At 52.0% G+C, this 22,625-nt stretch overlaps 5 protein-coding genes across 5 annotated transcripts; 1 reads left to right on the top strand and 4 right to left on the bottom strand.

Annotated features, from left to right (window-relative positions):
- Positions 1-1,531: 1,531 nt before the first annotated feature.
- Positions 1,532-4,336, bottom strand: MAA_01134 (pathway-specific nitrogen regulator; the record flags this gene model as incomplete). The annotated part of the gene is made up of 2 exons (XM_007819132.1): positions 1,532-2,600; positions 2,715-4,336. 2 exons carry the CDS (start codon positions 4,334-4,336, stop codon positions 1,532-1,534), a joined length of 2,691 nt encoding a protein of 896 aa, XP_007817323.1.
- A 5,013-nt stretch (positions 4,337-9,349) lies between these two features.
- MAA_01133 (30S ribosomal subunit S4) lies at positions 9,350-11,305 on the bottom strand (the record flags this gene model as incomplete). The annotated part of the gene is made up of 3 exons (XM_007819131.2): positions 9,350-10,366; positions 10,431-10,952; positions 11,072-11,305. 3 exons carry the CDS (start codon positions 11,303-11,305, stop codon positions 9,350-9,352), a joined length of 1,773 nt encoding a protein of 590 aa, XP_007817322.2.
- Positions 11,306-11,522: 217 nt separating this feature from the next.
- Positions 11,523-14,462, top strand: MAA_01132 (ATPase, AAA-type, core; the record flags this gene model as incomplete). Its single annotated transcript, XM_007819130.1, has 2 exons — positions 11,523-13,981; positions 14,045-14,462. 2 exons carry the CDS (start codon positions 11,523-11,525, stop codon positions 14,460-14,462), a joined length of 2,877 nt encoding a protein of 958 aa, XP_007817321.1.
- Positions 14,463-14,823: 361 nt separating this feature from the next.
- Positions 14,824-16,585, bottom strand: MAA_01131 (FMN-dependent dehydrogenase; the record flags this gene model as incomplete). Its single annotated transcript, XM_007819129.2, has 5 exons — positions 14,824-15,894; positions 15,977-16,252; positions 16,328-16,365; positions 16,432-16,465; positions 16,520-16,585. 5 exons carry the CDS (start codon positions 16,583-16,585, stop codon positions 14,824-14,826), a joined length of 1,485 nt encoding a protein of 494 aa, XP_007817320.2.
- Positions 16,586-17,410: 825 nt separating this feature from the next.
- MAA_01130 (vacuolar protein-sorting protein BRO1) lies at positions 17,411-20,539 on the bottom strand (the record flags this gene model as incomplete). Its single annotated transcript, XM_007819128.2, has 4 exons — positions 17,411-18,481; positions 18,534-19,685; positions 19,760-20,189; positions 20,262-20,539. 4 exons carry the CDS (start codon positions 20,537-20,539, stop codon positions 17,411-17,413), a joined length of 2,931 nt encoding a protein of 976 aa, XP_007817319.2.
- Positions 20,540-22,625: the final 2,086 nt, after the last annotated feature.

Genomic DNA, 22,625 nt, shown 5'->3' with positions numbered 1-22,625 from the left:
TGCGATGCAAAGTGCCGGCAAAGTTGGCAGGCTTCTTTGCACCCCCGAGAGATTGTAATAACCCGCCCAAATTGCTTACAGATCACGGTAGCCGACTAGCTGAGTTCGACCCTGGGCAGCCTTTAAGAAAGCTTTGTCGGCGGCATCACCATCCTTGATACACTAGCAAATATCGAATATCCATAGGTGGCCGCCCTGCCTTGCCAGGGATAATATGTTAGGTATCAGGATGAGCCCCAATGGGCCTATAGCTGTGTTTAGCCTTCTTCCAGAAGATGCCTTGCCGTCCTTGGACTTATGAGGGTGCTATATAGCAGCTGCTTGTTCAAAACCTGACTCGCGATACACATACTATAAAGATGCTGATTCATTTGGTGATTATGTTGGAAGCGTGTACTTGCCTTAAATAGTGCATCATATAGCCTTTTCCCCCTTGGCGATAATCCCACGCTTGAAGGTGCGAGGCGGGACAGGCAGAGCCAGTTGGATCATCCTGCTGTACAAGGCCGTGGCAGAATACTCCTTTTAATAATAACAACAGTGATATGTTGATCCTGGAGTCTTCTGGGCCGAGAGAAACAGCTGAGAGACTCTTGATCGAAGTCTTCGAAAGGTCAGTAGAACTCTTGTCATAAACGGCGATCAGTCCATCAAGACTTGAAGAATCCCTCTTTTTGCTTGGATTGAGATGAAAGTGTCCCTTCGTGCGGCAAGTGCAAAGCTTGTAAATATTTCTACAAGGCTGTATCATGTGGATGTTCCAACACCCAGAGGTCTATTGGCGTTTAGGAACAATGAATATTGTTGATTGCCCATCTTCCGTAATTACGCATGTCTAGCTAGAGTACAATTTGTTCGACTTCCTTTACATTCAGTAGCTACAACACCTTTCATCCTTGCGAGATCTTGATGATCAACCACAACAAAGAGGAAGTCGCTTGAGGTGGGTACTGCTATGCAAATCATGAGAACTCAAGACTTCATCCCATTCTGTCTTTTATGTTCGCGTCAAAGCAGTCATAAAGCCATGATTCGTCAAATCATTTCGCCTCCAGTACCTGTACTTGACCATTACGCCTTCTACTGCTGCATTCAGAGAACAAAGCCCTTCCATACCCATGTTCACAGAATTGTCTCATTCTGGGATCCTTGGTAGATGATAAAAGATCAGTTCCTAGCCAGCACTTTGTCACCATTTAAACGCCATTTTGCACGTTCCAAGCCCATCCAACCACATAAACTCATGACAAAATACCCTGGAAAATGTCTATATTCGAAACTTAATGCAGGAAGAGGGTGAGGTGAGATAAACAAGGTACCCTAAAATCACCGTAAATGCAATGCATCAAATAAATAGGAACCTAGGCTTTAGACAGCAAGAGGTACAGAACAATTCGCCGAAAAAAAAACATCCCCCAACGATATTTACTAAAAAGGACGACCAATTATGGCGGCCGAAAAATCGCGAGAATAGGTTTTCGACTCTTCTCAGGATCACTAGTTGCCATCAGTTAGAATTTACACGTAGGCTTCAGTCCAGACCGGGAAGCCAGCTACTTCCATTTAATGATGCGTTGAGATTTTCGAATGTCAGCTGTCCCTGATCGTCGTGATATCCTGCAGCAGGTTGATTGAATCTGTTGTTTCGGTCCTGGTTGAATATGAAAATCCCGTTTGATGGAACGCCACCATCTACCCCCCAACTTTCAAAGCTCTGCTGCCATCTGGCTCCATCATTGAGCATCCAGTCCTGGCCATTAGGGGGTTCGTTGCCAGCTGATCCAGCCATGCGTCGAGGCATTACAGGGTGACTGTTCTGGGGTTCTGGTACCTGGTGGTCAATTGGAAAGAATGGTGACCCGAAAACCGATGGTGATTCCGTAGTAGGGTTTCCATCTCCGAGCCACCGCTCCATCACATTGCCACTAAAACCAAGAGACATCCCCTCTGGTTGCGCAGTTTGTTCTCGATGAGACGGTCGATCTGATACTCCTTCTACCATTTGAGGTGGCTGCAGCATGGACATGCCGTCACCGACATACCCGGAGCCGACACCGGGAGTTATTTGTGCCTGACTGAACTGTCCCAACGGGCTTTGCTCTCCTGATGACTTTGACATTGCATCATCCGATGTCACGCCCAACGTGGCGTGGGTCGATGCTGGAGAAGGCACGTCCGATGTGCTGTAGTATCCATACTTCTCATCGGCCCTCTTAAGGACAAACGCAGCGTCCTCTGGTAATTCGCACCCCCATTTCCTCGCAAGAACGCTTAAAATACTCAAAGTGCGACGTGCACAGAGCCAGTCATCAGCTATCTCTTCCAGGTGCTTGACGCCGTGTATGATATCTCGCCTGGCAGTCTTCTCTGGGAGATTCAGCAAGTGGATGATGCAGGCACTATGAACCATGTATACCGCAATATTGCAAATCTGCCGCAGGCCGTACATCTTCTTGTACAGCCTCATCAGCTTGGAAATGGCTCCGGCATTCGCCGTGCATATCCTTCGTGGAGAAACATGAGCTGGGAGGGGCGATGCTGACGGGGTGTACTTGAGGAATGGGCGGAACAAGTGAATATACTGCAGGTGGAAGAACATGCTGAGAGAACGTCTAGTTAGTTCCCGGAAACTTGCTTTATGATCCAGTGATAGAAGGAAAAGTAGTAGCAGGCACAGCAAGAAAGACTAGACGATGTGGTGGGTAGGAACTTACTGCGTGAGGATGACATTGGGAAGCTGGCCATCAGCTGGCTCAAACTCCTTGGGTAGCACCTTGCGCCAATGCTCTAGACGTTGATGGATTTCGCTCAGCTTCTTGAGCTCAGCAGACTTACCACGAGATCGCCTGATGTGATTGGGGTGGTAAAAGAAGACCATGAGGTCGCTGCTAATCTCGCAAAGGGAGGTGAGTTGCAACGCGGCTGACCGTGTTCTTGACGGCTGTTCAAACGATTTGTCGAGGCCCTTGTCTGATAATGGGGACCATATTGACAAGTCTTCGTCATTGTCAACGTCGAATTTTGTGACGTTGCATGTGGTCTTGACAAGCTGAGGCAGCCTACCCATATAATTGGACCAGCACTTGTCAAAAACAAAGCAACCCCAATATGTGATCTTTCTGGCATCAATTTCTTCTTGAGACATGTGCTCTCTGTCAGAGCCCGTGACTTCAAGATTCAGGCCAATATCTTGAGCCATACGGAAGCTCATTCCGCTGTAGACCCATCCCTTGGCCTCTCTGCCACAACCAGCCTCTCTCACAGACATGAGTGCCAATGCCTGAACTGTTACGAGGCGAGGTCTGGCAAATTCGTCATCTTCCAAGATCAGACGCTTGGCTTCAGCAAAGAAATGGTCACCCTTGGTTCTAGCGTCGCCCGGTATAACAAACGCCCCGGCAACATCAGTGAAGTGACAACCAAGCGCAAGTATAGCGTTGACCAAGAGGGGCGAGCAGTATGCCGTACAATTCCGGGAGGCCACATTTGCCTGACCTGCTGTGAAGTCTCTAATGAAGAGCTTTTTGGATAGAGTGGTGAAATATGAGTAGTGATAATTGAAATACATTCTCATCAAGTGCGCGATGAGGTTAGAATCACTGGTGACTCGCGTCCATGACGTTATGGGATCGTCACTCGTGAGTTGTTGCTCAGGTTCCAGATCTGATTCAATAGCATCATTTTGAGACCCTCCCAGGTGAAGTAGGTGAGAAGTGCCACCAATAAAGCGAACGGACCCGTTCTCAAACCGAAGCTCACCCATATTGCGGGCCAGTTCCTCCTCACCCTTGACAGCTGGATTATCGACACTATCCTCGTCTATGTCATCAGGTCCGGTGGCTCCGCTGTCCGAATCCTGGTTGACAATTGACTGGGCCACAGAATCCAGGTCATCGCAAGAGCGAATTCTGTCGACGACTGAGGCAACATCGTCTTCCGAGGCATTGAGAATGGCTTCAACAAGAACCTGCAAAGTGGCACTGCGTGCCTTCATTGTGTCTACCTTCTCGCGGTAGACGCCCTTGCGGCGGTGGTCCGAGTTCGGGTCATAAATGCATTCGGTGCCATACACGCTGGCGCAAGCGGCACAGCTGGGCAAGGCACCGTCACACTTCGATTTGCGTTTGCGGCAAGCAACGCATGCTGTGCTAATGCATCGTCGTTTCTGACTCGACGAAGCGGCTCGTCTGCGTGACCTCCTCTTGGCGGCAGCGACAGAGGTAGCATTAGTGTTACTGTTCATTGCTATTGCTGCATGGGCCGATCCATCCGAGGGCGAATTAAGATCATTTTGTTGTCCAGGGTGGACACTTGTTCGGGGTGTGTTACCGGTCATGCTAGGTCAGTTTCACTCCAGCCCGACACACAGAGTCCGGGCCTATTGCAGCAGTTGTCAAAAAGTCGTGGGCCGTGAGCGGCACCTCGACAGTGGTGATGTGCGAGAGAGCGAGAGCTGACGGTGAGACGGAAAAGATTGAGAGAGGGCACAAGATGTCGACCAGTGGTCCACACAGGGTCGTAGAACGGAAGTGGGTAAGACCGGCGAGCCTGCATCAGATCTTGCCGGCAGCAAACAATAATGTGCTTTTTTTGGCCGAGCTGTAACAAATTATCCCGCCAAAAAAAAAAAGTAGGTTGCTTGTGATGGGATACGGTGGGTTGCGGATGGATTGCGTTAAGTAAGAAGGGGTCGTAGAGAAAGAGTCGTCGAGGTCAAGGTCGAGACAGACTTCGAGGCTTTGATAGGGTGGAGGGTCTGGATTCCGCGTCAAAGGCCAAATGGTGTGAAGAAACGGGCCAACACGCTTTGCCGCTATTGCGTGCGCATAGTGCTGGACTGAGAGAGATAGTGATGGACTGGTAAGACCGTGGCGCACACCCCTAGTCGCTGACGAACTGGGGGAGGGTGACGGAGTGTCGGCTCTGGAGATGGAGGCTGATAAGAGGGCTCAGGCCTGGCTTGTGGCAGAGCGGCTGCCTTGTGTGTGGCCCGATGCCAGCGCATAAGACGAAATAGAGCAAATGCCGACTTGAGATTGCCGAGCGGACAGGGAGCAAAGGCGGATGACACTGGCGAGGCTATCGAGCACGGAACATGTCTGGTGTGCACTTGGCGTGTATGTGTTAAAAATCGAGTGGCGAAGTGAAGGGGGGAGAGGATTCAATCAAGTAAGAGGGGAGAATACTGTCAAGGGAGACGAAATATACAAGACTGGTGATGGTGGAATAAGGGCTCGAGAGCACCCCGAAGACAACGATAGATCAGCAAAGCTAGATGGGTTGCAGACGCTTGAAGATTTGGCTGTTACAGCAGTCCCAAGTAGTCCAAGTACGAGGTGACCGGACTCCTCCATGTTTAAATATTGTACAGGTGGTGAAGTATCAAAATGGAAGGAGCCCTCTGGACCATTTTGCATTGACTAGGGCCCATTGCGCATTAAACACACAGGCTAGCAGTGCATGCGCTAGGCGGGTAGCAGGTACAGCCGAGGGGTCGGGCAAAAAAACTCCCTATCAGGTACCTTGTACTTGGGGCCCGTTACCGCTGCTGGCATCGCCAGGAAGACCCTGTGATGCGACGGGGCCGACTCGACAGGAACCAGCGCCCTTCAAGGCAAGAACGGTCCATGTCAACTAACAACTGCAAGGCAGGCATAATCTGTCTGGTAGGAGAAGCAAGAGGATCCAACATTGCAAGCGAATTGACCACAAGCAGACATCGAGCTACCAGTTGACCGGTTGACCGGTCCAACATGACCGTGTTCAAGTGTCAATCGCCGACATCTCAAATGCCACTTTACTGATGCAAACTGCTCCCAGTCGCGGCATTCTGCTGATCGCTGCGATCCGGCTTGCGGCGCACCCCAACCTCGGATGCAACTCCGCGTCCTTTCATACGCTCGCACTATGGCTCCGGCGTGGAGAGGCGACTTCAAGCACCACGTAGCCACTCGAGCCCTGGCTTCCAGCAGACGACAGAAGCCTTCATTTATTGCCGCCTGCCACGGCGTCGATGACGATGACCCGGCGGCGAGTCACACGAATGCTATGTCTCGCCACTGGAGAGAGACTAATAACATAACCTTATCCTACGACCTTGACGGGACCGGCCTGACTGAAATAGCAGATATCATTTGTATTTTGGCTCAAAGACTTCAAGTTATTATAATTCCGCCATTGCCATTTGGTGGCGGGAATCTTATTATATTGGCAATGGCGGTTTTCAGTAGGTTCGGAATATTTTATGAGCAAGGTGCCTGTGGTGTCTGGTGTTTCTTCACTGCTGCTACCATACTCAGACACCGACGAGTTGAATGGCTTCCAACGAATTAACACAACCCTGGCGTAGCTGATGCCAAATTCTGTGACGGCACGTCAGGGCGCCGCCATCATGAAGCGAAGCGACGCAGGCCGCAGGCCGCAGCAACCTTTGCCAGAAGATGCGCACTCCCGCACACCCCTAGCATCATCCCTTGCTAGTGTTTATTCTGCTGGGTGCAGTGCTGAATTCATGGTATCGGCCCCAGCTGTTTGTATGCAGGCTCGATTACAGGCATGCCAGCAGGAAGAGGCCGGCAAAGTTGGTACAACTATCCCGCACCAGCCACCGTCAGGCTTTCGATTGCAATGTGTTGTGTAATAACGACCCTCAGTAGGCTTGTAAGCCTCAAGTCTTCTTCCGCTTTAGGGAGGTAGCACTCCAGGTGTAGCTTGTCGGCTTGTTGGCGGACATTCAGAGCTGGTTCTAGGCTTGGAGTCGGTGCCTCACTCGGATGTGCTATCAACGTTGTCAGGTGAGTCGCAACTGGTTTGCGAGCCAGCACGCTGACACCCTCATTACTGAAGTGGCGGCACCGATAAAGTGATTTTTTGTCATTTTGTTTATCTTACCAAGTTGTCTAGACTGGCAGAGAGCGGCTGGGCCAGTCTGCTGGCTTGTCATCTAGCTGCTATTACTTAGGGAATCTTGATCTGGGAGGGAAAAACATCATGGCGTACGTCACATGTCGGACGCTTCCTCATACTAGGTAATTATTTCCTGGTGTCGTCGCTGACTTGGTGGTGTGACTTGACCTGCGACATTTTTCTTGGCTTACTTCATGGCGATGACCCAAAGGCAGACGGAAAAGCCAGCATTATGCATCGTGTAAAGACCGATTTGCAACCTCTGTCAACAATTGTATGATGTGGTATATGAATACTAAGTTTGCTGACAGTTGTTGGGATTGGCGTATTTGCCCTTGGAACTGGCCGGCCGTTGTTCCCAGGTCCGGCCTTTCATGGGCAGCATGCCTTCAATTGAATACCCAGCTCTGCGAGCTGTGCTCCTCGACGATAGACGGGGGCGACGAGCCGCAATAACTTGTATGTGTCCTGGCCTCTTCCCGACACTGCCATTCTTTGCCTTCCCCCGTACGGCTATGTCGGCTTCCAAGTCGAGAGACCAGAGCACACGATGCTACCGCGTTCACAGCACGAGGGGGGGGGGGGGGGGGGTTGGAGGGGAGGGGGGGGGGGGGGGGGGGACAGAGCCATCAAAAATACTTGACCAGGACACAGCATCATTTCTGTAGTAGACTCGGAGAAAAAAGTCCCGCCATCCGCGTGTGTCTCTCCCCAATAGGCGATGTTCCGGACCGCCATTCCTGTACAATGCCCTCCACGAAGCCTTGTGGAGTAACAATACCAAAGGCCTCGTCCCCCCCTCGCTCGTCCATCTCTCCAAACCACAGCATCATCGTCGATCGCCCTTTCACCCTAAATGCAATTCTGAGGGCTGTAAAATTACGCAGTGTTGACGTGGCGAAGGCACTTTACTTTCAACGCAAAAAAATGATGGTCTCGGCGTCTGCCATGAAGCATTAAATGTCCGCTCCCCTCCTTGGGAACTGTGGTTTCCCCCAGATCAAATCAAGAGCATTGAACAAAGGGCCCAATCATATGGGTGGCGTGGCCCGCAACGGTTAATCGGCCACGAATGGGTGGCGATTGACCTTACATCCCGAGTCGATTGGGTTTTGCCTTTATTCACCAGAGGATCGGGTGGCTTGACGTGTGGTCGCTTCAACTTGGTTGGCTGGTCACGCATGGATGTTCGTGTGTCCTGCTTGCACACACATGCCAGCCACTGAATGTTGGAAAGTTCAATGTTTTATCTACGGAGTAGGGAGTAGTCGACTCGACACTGTGTCTCGGAATCTCATTGGCCTCGACTACATGGCAGCTATGTGCGTGTCTAGTAATATGGTGCACTTGCGCAGTACCAAGCAGAATCGCGCCTCGATACCGGGGCCGGTTTTGCTAGATGCAGCAGACGGGAAAACACCAAATCGCTTCTTTGAATGTGCGTAGTATTCCGTCTTTTGAAAGGAATCCTTGCAGGCGCCGCTAGTTCTATTTTAATTGCCGTGGCACGAGTCAGGTTCTCAATGCCGATTCCATCTACACATTATCTCTTTAGCTGCCCAATGGCTCGTGGAGACTCGCTTACTTGAGAAGATTGTATGGCAGAAGAGGCCCCGCGAGCCACTGGGCAGCTAAAGAGATCCTAGACACGAAAAACGGGCATGTGTAATGGCATCTGTTATGGAGCCATATTGAGACACTGAGTAGTAGTACTAGTTTATGGTAACTTACTAGTAATGTCAAATGAACCCCATTTACAAATCATGCATTGGCAACCGCCCTTGTTTTATAGCACCAAAAAGGTTCATATAGGTGGGCAGCGTGGATATTAAGGTGCCATGTCAGCCGGTTCGCACCAAGCTCTACTCGGAGCAAGTGCCCATGATGCCAATTTGCGACTAGGAGAAAAAAAATTATCACGTTCACGAGCTCATCTCCTTTCCTTGCTTGCGCCATCTGTCAATTTCTACTGTTGATGGCGAGAATGCCGCTGTAAGCCCAGAGTGAGACATGCGCTGCAGAACTCGTCGGTTGTCACAGATCTGCACACCATGGCCCATGTATGTAGGGTATCCGTCTCAGCGGACAGCCGTGTAAATCTAATACAGTTGCTCTGATTGATGTATTATACAAGGATCGGTAAAAACGCTTGGCTCATCTCTTTCCGTCGAGTTAACACCGTCGCGTCCCATTTACCTGTCTTCCAACATCCGCACAGACAAAGAGTAGCTCGCAGCATCCCATTCCGTAAAATACAAGCGCACCTGAGCCAGCCACCATTTTAGTGTACAACTATGCAACATTTCCGAGTGCCGACCACTCAAGCTCCCTTCCTCTGCTTCGCTTCGGTAGTACCACTTCTGCATGTTTAGGTCCAGTGCCAGGGCCGTGCCGTTTCTACCATGTCTGTTTCACAACGCAGCACACCGTATGTCCAACCGGGTTAGCCACGCTCCAGGTACCAGTTGTGCGTCAATTGATTCGTGAGATAGCTGAATGGCGTGGGGACCTCGGCCATGCCTTTTCTTGCCACGGGGTGACGGAGATACACGGCGGCGCAAATGTTAGGATTAACTTCGAGGTAGCGGGGGATGAATGCAAACGCGGACATGAAGGGTCGTGGTCGCCATGGCGTGGCGTATGGCTTGCTGTCGTCAATAGGGTTCTCTTCGTCGTACTGGAGTAGTCGGGCAAGTTTTCGCATTTCTTCACGGGAGAGCTGAGATTCGCCCATGATGCGAACGGCTTTCTCTTTCTGCTCTTCACTGAGACCATCGAGACCCTTGTCAACTTGGCGCTGTCGGTTGTGCTCGGTTTGCTGGCCAGAGGCTTCGGCGGTGGGCGTCTCAGCCGTTGCGTCGGGCGACACGGGAGCAATGGTGAGCTTTTCGAAGCTTTCACGCATGAGTTCGTGGCTCTTCATTTGCAGCTGGAGCTCCTCAATGAGCTCCTGCACATCCAGGGCACTATCTTCGGGCTGCGATAGAAAGCGCTTTGCATCGGCTCGGAATAAGCGCAGCTGCTTCTTTTCCTTCGCAGAGAGGTCCTTGGGGTTATTCTTGAGAATCTTCTTGACATCTTTCAGGAGAAACTTGAGAGCTCGGTTATTAAGCCTCCAAGTCTCCTCAGGGGTAAGGGATTCGAGTCCTGGGCCAGAGACTGATTCCCCCGCACTCTCAGGCCGATCCTCAACCGACTCCTCCGCTGGCACGGCCTCGGCCTCGGGCTTCTCCGCTTCAGCCGCGGCTTCGCTTGTTGAAGCAACCGTACGAGCATTGGCGGCAGCCTTGTCAATAGCTGCTTGGTAAAATGCATCGGCTTTCTGCTTTCTCGAATCCAGGTTCTCTGCCAGTCTCTTGTTTCCCTGCGTAGCCTTTTGCTGTCCAGTGCCGTACATGACCTTGTCAATGTCTACTTGGAACATGTCGCCTGGGTTCAGCTGATATGATGGATGGATCATCTGCAAGTACGTTAGCATGCCGGGCCTCTGCCAGATTGGGTCAAGTTGTATGAAATCTTCTTACTTTCTTGCCATTGACCTTGACAGCACCATGAATGACGAATTGGCGGGCCTGGCGCACGCTGCTAGCAAACAACGCTCGGAAGACTGCGGTATCCAATCTTCGCTCCAGCGGCGCAAATGTCATCTGCATGTAAGGCGTCATGCCTGTGAACTGATCAGATAGCAATTTGTTCACATCGCCAAACGGAGGAGGTCTCCGCCTTGATCGCTCGTATGTGCTCGGCTTGGGGACTTTGGAAAACGACTCTGCTGTGATATTGGACGTTGTGAGGCCGGAACCGCGACCGGCAGCTTGTTCAGAGCCATCATGAGCAGCTAAGTACTCCGGCGGCAAGTCTACGGCTGAAAGAAGTCGGCGAGAGAAAAGGCGCACCCATTTCTTCTCGGGAATATGCTCGCCATGGTAGGCTCGGGTTTTCGATTTGGCTGCCCACTTCTGCTGGAAGAAAGTCGGTGTGCCTCGAATTTGGGGTTCACGCCCAGCATTTCGGTATAGGTTATACAAGTTGTATTTGTTCCATGACTGACGCAATTTCTAGAAGGCAACGTCCTGTTAGCCATCACGGTATGATGGAGAAGTACACTTCACACAATGTTGCTCGTTCAAGCTCAATCGAATAACTGCATCGGAAAAATCCCTACCGGTCGATTAAGACTGTAAAATCTGTATGGTTTGCGCATATTCACAGATGCAGCCCTGTTGTTGATGGCTGTCGAGCAAGATTGACGTCGCCGAAGGAGCTTCAAGAGCGTCAGGAGCGAGACTCGAACAATGTCCGATTTTTTGGCGTAGCTCAATTGGCACCGGCGGATTATCCCGTCCGACGTCCGGCCTTTGTCAGCTGTGCGCAGCTGGTCGGGACTGGCAGGGATCATTGGTTTAAACTCTCGGTCAATGCCAAAAGTGGGTCCCACTAAACGCGTCTCACTCAACCAGAAACGCGACTTACATGCAGAACAGTTGCGGATGGCTACACACTCATTCCCTACTTTCATTTCGAAACTTGACAACTTTGTCAATGCAAATGCTCCGTTTGGAACCTGTCTGACAGCTGATTAGTGCACCTGATTCTGGAAAGAAAAGCACTTGACCATGCTGTCCGCATCTTCACCTATTACTTTTCCAAAGAGCTCGCCTGCTCCGAAGCGCCCAACGCCTCATGAAGAACCTACGAAACCAAAGCCCCGCGTCGATGGGCCCTTCATATTGGATGGTGATGATTCGGAGGATGAGAGCCAAGAACCCCAAAATGGCACCCACATAGCCAAGAGGCGCATGCTTCAACACCCCCCCGAACACGATGATACGGCCCCTATAATGCAACACGAAGAGAACCATAAGGGCGATGACACTCAGACTTTTGTCGAGACATCTGACATTAGGGCTTCAACAGAACCTCCAAACTGGTCAACCAAACCCTCTTTATTCTCTGGCTTGATTCTTGAAACCATTTCCCCTTCGACGTATACCGCCAAAACATGCTGTGGCAAGTCTGCAACCATTAAGCAACGAAAAACGTCTGCTGCAGTGTCATACGAAACAATGGTAGCAGCACGATCCAAAACGAAAGAGGGCAGAGCGAAGCGAAGCTACTACGGTATTGAAATTCACGACTTGATAAACAAGGCAGCAAAGGAAATCAGCAACAAGCCTTTAACCGTTTCTACTAAACCCGATACGATAATATCATCACTTGAGGCCCCGATTTCAGGCGAGAAACCAAAGAAAACCCTTCTATGGACTGAGAAATATCGTGCACGAAATTTTATGGATTTGTGTGGCGACGACGGCACCAATCGACAAGTACTCCGATGGCTGAAGCGATGGGACCCTGTTGTTTTCCCCGGCCAGGCAAAGGCTAAGCCAGTGATGACCAGAAGACCCGGTGCGAAGCATCAATTGGAGGAAGAGAAGCCCCATCGCAAGATATTGATGCTTACTGGACCACCGGGCTTGGGAAAGACAACTCTGGCTCACGTCTGCGCGAAACAGGCCGGATACGAGGTTCTAGAGGTCAACGCCAGTGATGACCGCAGCCGTGATGTCGTCAGGGATCGGATACGGACAAGCTTGGGCACGGAAAGCGTGAAAAATGTGACCAACAACAAAGCCAGCGACGGTTCACAGAAAATTGCCAAGCCCGTGTGTGTGATTGTGGATGAGGTGGACGGTGTGACGTCTGGAGCTGGTGCGTCTGGGGAAGGTGGATTCATAAAGGCATTAATTGACTTAGTTCTGACGGACCAGAGGAACTCGTCGGCGCCGACGTCTGAGTACAGTCATAAAAAGAAGAAGGGGGATGACTTTCGACAAATGCGGCCACTGGTTCTCATCTGTAATGATGTCTATCACCCGTCCCTGCGGCCCCTACGACAGTCGAATCTGGCAGAGATCGTCCACGTTGGCCGACCATCACTTGATGCGGTCGTTGGCAGAGTCAAGAATATCTTCGAGAAGGAGGGTATTCCTTGCGACAAGGACGCCGCAAGAAAGTTGTGCGAGGCAGCATGGGGCATGACAAGTGGTATTGATGCCAAACGGGGGGCGGAAAGCACCGTTGAAGGCGACCTGCGCGGTGTCATGGTTGTGGGTGAGTGGGTGGCAGGCCGGTTCAGATCTTGCCTCGGTCATGCGAATCAGCGACTCACACGCCCGTGGATCGAAAACAACATCCTACGCGACTTGTCAAGCAGTGCCGCTGGAGCCAGGGGCCTGGGACGAGGAAATGTACGAGATATTATCCAACGCGTATTTCAAGAAGGCGGCGGCTTTCCTAAACAAGCCATGGACCTATCTGAATCCAAAACCCTGCATGAGCAGCCAAAGGCTGAGTTGGGCTTCGGCGAGCAGCAGAAGAAATACGCCATGGGCCGCCTTGGCCAAATGGTCGACACGAGCGGCGAAATTAGCACCATCCTGACGGAAATCTTCGCCGAGTATCCGAACCGCGAGTTCAACGACGACATCTACCTCGCCAAACCCAACCAAGCTTACGACTGGCTACATTTCCATGACTCCTGCCAATCACGTCTATACGCAAGCCATGAATGGGAACTGGCGCCGTATCTCAGTCAACCAATCCTGGCGTGCCATCACCTGTTTGCCTCACCCAAGAAGCATTACACGATGGCCAGTGGCTTCGAAAAGCGCTGGGGCGGGGTGGAAAAAGAAGAAGACAATAGTCCTCCAGTGCCATTTTCCGGTCCTCGGGCTGATTTCCAGGCTCGCGAGGCAGAGAAGCAGATTCGGTCGCAGCTTCAAGCTCTGCAGTCGCAGCTCAGTCCGACGCTCATGCGGTCTTTCCGCAGCGCAGAGGACGTGGCCACCGAGTTTCTGCCTTACCTGATCCGCCTTGTATCCCCGGATGTGAAGCCCGTCGTGGTAGGCGGCAGCCAGGGGACCATGGCGAGCGTCCGCAAGGAGAGCGAAAAGGTCATGGTCCAGCGGGCTAGCCAAGTCCTGGCAGAGGTTGGAATTGCTCTTCACAAGGGTAAAGTCGAAAGCGAGATGACGGGGGGGCGTGGCCCCCAATACGTCTATCGTATGGAACCGTAAGTCGTCCATTTCCAAAGAATAACCACCAAAAATTTCGTCAATTAATACAATACTTGCAGTGATCTCGACTCGCTCTCGACTTTCGAAACAGCCGTCGCTCTCCTCCATTCCCAAGCCCCAACCCGCTATGCCGTCAGGCAAGTCCTCGACCAGGAACTGCGACGAACCATTGCGCTGCGGGACAACAGTGCTCGTCAGGCTCGTTTCCAGGCTGGAGTTGCTTCGCAGATCCAGACGCCGCTTCCTGTGCACGACGACAAGGAGAACAAGGCTGTGCCAGAAGATAAGCCCGATGTCGTGGTCATGAGGGACTTCTTTGGGAGGATCATTGAATCGAAACCGTTGGCGGAGTTGGATGGCAATTGTGATAGGAGACGTAGGCATGAAGAGAGAAAAGTGTGGGTGACGTATCATGAAGGGTTGAATAATGCCGTCAGGAAGCCGATTTCGTTGAAGGAGTTTTTGAGGGTGTTGTAGGTACCCCGGCATGGGCGATGTGGGTGTGTGCCGTGGCACTGGAGGAACTGACGACGAATGTAAATATCTTGTTGCATATAGAAGCATTACGGGCTCCGTGTTTCGTGGAGCAGCAAATCGGCAAGTGAGTAAGTTGCCTGCCCTCTACGGCGCTATTTTTTACGGCGCATATTCAATATGTCACCATAACTACCAGGTGAGGATCGTCCGAGTGTGCGCGAAAACAACGAGCTGGAGTAGACGTCCATTTTGAATCAAATGCTATAGTACTACCGCCCAACACGACGGCCACATCTACACTCAGCGTCTCTTCTCTATCTCGGGTCTAAATAACGTGATGAAAAACGACGACAGCGCAGCCTTATAATTTGGCCTTGGCTCTCTGTGACGGCACAACCAACGGGTCATAGACGGTCTGCGACAAGGCATCCGCAGCCGTCGAGTTCGAATGTACAAATAGCCCCCTTGTGTCAACCAGGCTCGGGTTCAGATCCTCCACCCTGGCACAGCCAATCAGGCGCATATTCATCTCCATCTCGTCCTTGAGCAGCTGCATGGCCTTCTCGACGCCGTCCTGCCCATAGGCACTCATGGCATACAGGAAGGGGCGTCCTATGCCGACGCCCCGTGCCCCCAGGCACAAGGCCTTGATGATGTCTGTGGCGCGACGGATGCCGCCGTCGATGAAGATTTCGATCTTGTCCTGGAGCCCGCGAGCGCGCAGGACAGGCATGGTCTCGGCAAGGATCTCGATGCCGGAGCGGGCCGTGTCGAGTTGGCGGCCGCCGTGGTTGGAGAGGACGACACCGTCGGCCTGGACCTCGATGGCGCGGATGACATCCTCGACGCGCTGGACGCCCTTGAGGACGACGGGCATTTTGGTGATGCTCTTGAACCAGGGGATATCCTTCCAGCTGAGCGACGGGTCGATGAAGCTGGAGATTGCGCGCGCCGCGCCCTGCGAGTTGTCCGTGTCCTGGCCGGACTGGACGTTGCTCCCCTGCTCGGTGAACTTGCTGCGCATGTCCTTCTCGCGGCGGCCGAGCTGCGGCGCGTCGACGGTGATGAAGAGACCCTTGCAGCCGCGGGCCTCGGCGTGCTGCACGATCTTGCGGGTGATTTCGCGGTCCTTGTTGACGTACAGCTGGAGCCACTGGACTTGGTCGCCCTGCTTAGCGTCGACAATTTCGTCAAACGAGCACGATGCCAGCGTGGGTATCATCTGAATGACGTTGTGCTTGTGCGCCGCGCGAGTGAGGATGACTTCGCCTTCGTGGTGGCCTAGTTTTCCGAGCGCCGTAGCAGTGACGTAGAACGGGATTGAGCATCGTGTACCGAGCATCGTGGTGCTGAAATCGACATGTTCGACGTCGACGAGGACCTGGGGTCGGAACCAGATTCGGTGAAAGGCGCTGTGGTTTTCTCGCATAGTCTAGGAGCGTCCGTTGCGTTAGGGGCCAAGCTCGTTTACACGTGTATGGGGAAATGACGGAGTTGGGAAATGGGCTTGGTACAATTTCATCGTCTGCAGCACTCGAGTAGTATCCCCATGCAGTTGTCTTCATGACTCTCCGGGCAACAGCCTCAAAGTCAAACAGGTTGTAGCATTGCGACAAGTGCGGCTTCTGCTCGACACGCTCTAGCCGCGCAGCCTCATGAGGGTCGTGTGCCTTTTCTTCTTTCGTAACGGTACCCATGTCCACAGGACCAAGATGCTTCGACTTTTCAAGGTATTTGTCGAGGGTGTCGGGCGGGTGGATGGGCTCGAATTCCTCCGTGGCATCTTTGCCCTACAGGAAGCGTTGTTAGCAGTGCAATGGATAGGAGGCATGAAGCCACGTAATCAATTGGGTCATGTTGCGTACAGCATATTTCAATATAATCTTGGAACCTCCCGGATGTTCTGACAAAGGAACGGCGTTGTTAGTATGACTATGCGGCTGCAATGCCGGAGCATGGATTCACCAACCGGGAAGAAAGTCGGTCACGTCGTAGGCTTTGCCCTGTGAGGGAGAGTCAGTGGCGTTATTTTCGTAGCGTCCCGGACCAAGACGTACGTGAATGATGACCCAGCACGAGTCGGCGTTGTTGTGCTGAGCAATATCGTTCCCTTTCAACGCCATGGCGGCTACCGAGGTCTAATGTCTATCCGTCGTGATGTATGTTGACTTGTCAATTTGCGGCGGTGCTCCCGGAAACAAACACAGAACACATGTACGCTCAATTTCTTCTCGCCTGTTCAAGGCAATGGGATAAATGGCAAAAGGACAGAAGCATCCCTTGCGTGGTACCACCCGATGGAAATAACATGGATGACGTCCGGTCGGAGACAACCTCGGAAGACAACCAAGAAGCTCGCAACGAACCAGTCGACGCCATGGCCCATGGCCCCCGGCCCCCCACAATCTTCAGCCGTCACCCGAGACGATCCATGAGCAGGCTTGTTTATCCGACGGACTTTATTGGCTGGTTCGACGCAATGCCTCAATTACCCCGTATCGTGTACATATGGACTCGGCACCAGTCCCCACGGCCATGTCTCGCCGACTAGCGCACACGCCGCATATCCCACATTACAAATGTGAATTGCCAGCGAGCACTTCGGCTGAATGGATGGCGAGTGGATATGTATTTAATCTAGTTTCGGCACTCCACCCGATGGAAATGCCTTTCCGTACCGGCTCCGACCAACGCGCGGGGTCCCTCGCTTCCATCCATCGGCTTGGTTCAGGTTGGGTCCAGTGCAAGAGCTTTGTCAAAAGTTCGTGGTCGTGTAGTTATTGCCGCCATTAGACAGGAACTCTTTACAAGCAGAGAGATAGATCAAGGTACACAGTACATTTATCTGCAAATGCTATTTGACCGCTCATCTCAACTCCAAGCATGAATCGCACCCGTGCACTTCCTTTCCGTAATAGCGCTCAGCTTTTTGCCAATCCTCTCTTTCATTATTTCCATGCATTCAGTCCAGCCCACGGATCGTGGGGTTGCTCTGGCTGCGTCACACGCGTCTGGGCACCCTGCTGATGACCGCTGTGCCCATCATAGTGAAAGGTCTGTTGTGGTCCCAGCGGCGGAGGACCAGGCGGCGGCGGCGGAGGCACAAATCCAGGAGGCACGTAACCAGCCGGCTGTTGCGCCTGGGATGCCCCGTAGTTTCCATACGTCTGATGTGGTTGGTGTTGGTGAGTCTGCCCAAAGGAAGTTTGAGTCGGGGGCGGCGAGTGTGGCATCCTATTCACGGCAAACGATGCCTGATTTGGGGGTGGTGAGGTTGGTCCTGGAGTTCGGCCATATTGAGACGGATTGTACGCCATAGGCGCCGAGAACGTGCTCTGTGGTGGTGGGCTGGAATACCCTGGATATGTTGCTTGGTTGGGAGGCGGCGAAGTAGGTACCTGATATTGGCCCTGGAAGTTGTTTTGCGGATATCGAGGACCCTGTCCAGGCTGGAATAACGGTGCCGGCGTCGGACGATTAGACGTCGATGTCTGAGGCGATGCTTTGGCCGGATCCACAGACATGCGCTCCATTAAGCCTCGTAGACGTTCTTGCTCCAGTTCAGCCTGGTTGCTCTTGCTCGCAGACCGGTCTTGGTCCATCCGGTCGAGTAGCTGCGCGCCCTCCGCTCTCCGGTTGTGAACAAACGTCTGCACGTTCTTTTCCAAGCTTTCCACAGTTTCCCGCATTTCTGAATACCAATTCTTCGCGCTTTGCAGCCCTGCCTCTAAATCCAAAAACTCCTGGTATGCTCGCTTGTATTTGTTGATAACCGATGACCTCTGTCGTTGCATACCCTCATATTTGCTCTGCTCGGATCTTACACGTTTATCTTGCAACAGAGCGTTAAACGTTGCTGTCAATTCCTTCATCAGCTGCGATTGCTTATGATTGGCCTGCAATAAGCGGTTCTGGTGTGGCCTAAATTTCTCTAATTCCTGTTCAAACAGCTGAGTCTCGTAGTTGGAAATGGACTTTTTGTTCAAAATCAAAACTTGTGAAATATCATCGTTGTGTACCTGTAAGGTGTCAGATGCCTTGTCAATACATATTTCTATGCCTTATGCTCACCTTCTCCTTGAGATCCTTCAAGACTTGGTTACGCTCTCGCTTTATGAGATTGAGCCTCTTGAGAATATCCTCAACCATATTGACTTGATCCATCACACTAGGTCCGCTTTCGCCAAAATCCGCGTCGAGGAGGTTAGGTTCGACATGAGCGGGACTTGACGCATGACTACCCTTGGAGCGGGCTTGAGTAATGGCTTTCCGGAAAAGCTGATCAACATCTGCTTCCTGGGCGGCATGTCGCATCTCATCAAATTCAACTTCGTTTTCCCGGAGTTTCGCCGCAAGTTGGTTGTCACTTCTCATGGCCACATCCAAAGCTTCCCGGTAATTACGAATGTCTGATCTCAAAGTTGTCGTTAATCGAGAACTTGGCTGTTGGCTCCACTCGTTTTCATATTTGGACCGCATCTTCTCGCAGACACTCTCCTCCAAATCGAGCTGCTTGGAGCTATTGTCTAATAAAGAGACAATGGTCTCCTTTTCTTTCCGCAAAAGGTCGAAAATCTCAGCAGGCGCTTCATGATCGGCAACATCGATACACCATTGGCGGAAATCTTCGTCGGGGATGATGTCTTGATCAAAACCGCCTTTCAGCACCTGAAGTGCCCCTGGCAAACGTAAGTAGTCTAGGCTTGCTGCCATTTCTCCATTCGCGGCATCAACCCTCTCAGTCTCGGCTCGGATGAGTTTGGCCTTTTCTTCGTCGTACAGACTTGCAGATTCAGTTACGGCCATAGGTACAATTTTGGCGAACAGGTCGGGTCCCGTAATGCGCTGCATATCCTGGCCGGCATAGAGCTCGCTCACGGGAATGGGTTTTGATGCTGGAAGCTTCGCAATACCCGCTAGGCTGGCTTCAGCAGGCACAGTCTGGTGATAGATGAAGTCGTTGTCTTTTACTGCTTCACGAAGCCTATCTTGGACACTAGACAGCTGTCTCTTTGAAAGCTCTTGTAGGAGGCCGCCACACTCAGCGCTGAGGTTTGAGTTGGCTGGCACCGTGGCTGGAAAGTTTCGTGACAGTCGTTCGGCTTCTTTGGCAAGTCTTTCTGCGACCTCGAACCGTGCGACAGCATTGCCATGCTGTTGAGCTTCGTCATCTGCCTGGCCCTGATAATATTGGGCCATAGAATTCAGCAGATTGCTTTTGATCTGTGTATCAACCGTGGTATTAGTCTCAAAGAAATAGGAAAAGATATAATCGCCACCCCCTATAGTTGCCATACCTGGACCATTGTCAGCCACACCTTCTCAAAGATAGCCTTGTTGACGTTTTCTTGGACCCCCTCAATGGCTTGCCCATAAAGGTAACCGGATTGGGCAGCTAACTTGGCAAGCAAGGCAACCTTCTTGTGATCAGCGATCTGTTTCTCTAGGAACACTTCTTGGGCCTGTGCTAGCATGATGTGTATCAATGTCTTAACGGTTTCACGGCTGAGATCAAAGGATGGTGCGTGGAGAAAGTTATCGTTGATATATGTGAACATTCCGGCCGAGGCCTGGAAGGAGTGGTATGCAACTTTAAGTGGTGAGTCCTCGCTTCGGTTCTGAAATGCTGCATGACATGATAGAACGGCGGAAATATTGAAGATGACGGAGGCTTTCTCGAATGCGAGGGAGTATTGTGTGGTTGACTTGTGCGTGAAAGCGTCGAACCTGTCGCGTTGGATCAGCTTGATGCTCCTGCCCTCTCCCATAGCGGAACGAGCGTTGTACAAGAATTCTTACCATGTAAACGCAATCTTGATATGCTGCTCATCAACAGGAAACCGCAAATCAAGCAGCTCGAGCTGGCCGTAGTATCGATAGAGCATATCGCGACCCGATGTGCTCTCCTTCCCGGCGCCTCGCATATCCTGTCGCAAGCGATTAAGGGTAGCGCATTCTTCAGCATAGCGTTCGGGATCGTCTCCATAGCTTTGACGTATATAATTTTTCAAAGGTGAGACCCAATCAATTTCATTGGTGGCCTTTAGAGGCACCGAGATCATGGGTGATTGCGGCATCTTGCTGCGTGGGATGTGGAATGTGCGACGCAAGGTACGGAGCCGGACGATTTGTCGAGGAGGAAGGTCTGCTACCCTCAAACAACAAAGACTGGCGGATAGTATTGGTATCCAGATGACAGTCAACCGTCTGCTTTCACGTGCGGATTGCCGTTCCGATGCCACAAAAGCTATGCAGAAACGATAGCTCGAGCCACGACCGACCCAAAAGTAGCAGAAGCTACAGGAGTAGCTACGGCAGCAACCTGCCTCACCAGACTTGTATGCAAGATCGTATTCGACAACGGTTGGGCTGGAGTGTGACAGGGAGCTGAAAGGTTCGGCAGGTCGCCCGTTATGCGGCCAGCCAAGCTCGTGGTGTGTGTGGTAGGGCGAGGGACGAAGCGTGCACGTAGGAGCGCGGGCGTTTTGGCAGGGAAAGCCGGATGGATATTGTCTATTTAAGACGTTGTGTTTGGCCCCTTCGTGCCGGCCGAATGCGAGATCGGTAGCGATACAGAACCGTAGCACTTGTGAGGTCGGAGTACGGTATGTACGTAGTTATGCGTTGATGGTTTATGTGCCACTTGCCCAGACACAAAGCGGGGTCCACTTGCCCGAGCTCCAGATATTCCCTGCTTATAATAAAAGTGCAACGGTGAGGACGACGACGCAGGGTGACTGGCGGCTTTATGACGCAGCCGCGAGGCGATGGAGGGGTCAAAGTTGAAAGTTCCCATTTGACGTAGAAGTGAGTCCAATGGTACCTTTTTCAACAAGAATCAACCCAAGTGTTGGGGGGAACACTAGCCATAGATGGTCGAAACACAGCAGAGGCGATTAACGAACAAAGGAGCCCAACCAATGTGCCAGTCGCACCAGACCAGCCAGACACGTTAGCCCCGGCGCATAGCAGAGTGGCGGCTGCAGTGCGTATGTAGGTATGCTATTGACACCCGCCTGCCGTGCTTGACATATGTAGGCCCGGTTGGGTTGGGGCAGGTCTCGAGAGGCCGATTGACGGTCAAGTTCCAAGCTTGTCCCAACTCTGAGGCTACATTGCGACCTCAAGAAGCCCACAACAAGCTCACGCCACACTTGGGTCTGGTTGTCTGGATAGCCGAGTGGATACAGCGCGACAGACGGAGACTGGGTGCCGTAGCCGCCAGGGATCAACGGTGATGATGCTATTGCAGGTGTGACGAGGCTGTTGGCTGTTCGTCTGCCCCCGGTTGGCTTATGCGCCGAAGACTGGCGAATGGACCCGAAGACGCGGTGCTGTCCATCTGTGCCTCCCGCCACCTACTACACCTACTACCGCGCTTGAGAATATTCATCGGCCTCAGTCGGTGTTGAGTCTCTGATCGTCTGGTGCCTGGCTACCTAGGTAGTTAGGCGCCACTGGGGAGTCGTCATCAACAGGCCTTGGGTTGGACATGTCTTGGACGGCCTGGCCCTCATACACTTCACGTCTCCTGCTTGCGTAAAACCAGGGTTGATTGGAACGTCTGCCTGACAGCAGAGACAAGAAGCCGGTTGAAGAGCGTGTAGAATAAAATCCAGGCCCAAGATTGCCTACTCCAACTGGGAAAGAGCCACAGGAGCACTTTCCTTGCATACCAGAAATGCCCATTGCATCCATCCCAGCAAGCCTTCAAGAGTCACAAATGCACCAGACATTACAGTCACGAGCAATTAACATGCCACATACTGTTCATGTACCTCATCCAAATCTTTGAGTAGTATTTGAAATTATTATTTTCGATTTGCGCGGTGGGCAAAGAATCCGAGCCGCCTTTTACGTTGAATTCTTGTGTTTAATTATATTGTGACGCTACAGCCCTTTCAGTTACAACGAGTACAGTATGCGGCCGAGTTGCAAGAGTCGACGCTTGCCCCCAAGCTGCAGCGACCAAAAATAAGAAACGAAACCGATAAAGGCATACAGTCTCATGCTCTTGGGCCGAGAGTCGGAACTGTCCGGTTCGCTGCCCTCGTATCATAGGCATCCAAGCACAGAGTCACAGACTGTCCAAACCTCACTCAATCTCCAAATCGACGACTTCAATTCAAACCCCACAAAGAATATGATAGCTTAGGAGCAATT

Source organism: Metarhizium robertsii (genome assembly GCF_000187425.2).
Source record: "Metarhizium robertsii ARSEF 23 chromosome Unknown MAA_Scf_8, whole genome shotgun sequence".
Taxonomy (NCBI): Eukaryota; Fungi; Ascomycota; class Sordariomycetes; order Hypocreales; family Clavicipitaceae; genus Metarhizium; species Metarhizium robertsii.
This window is presented reverse-complemented; position numbering and strand designations above follow the sequence as displayed.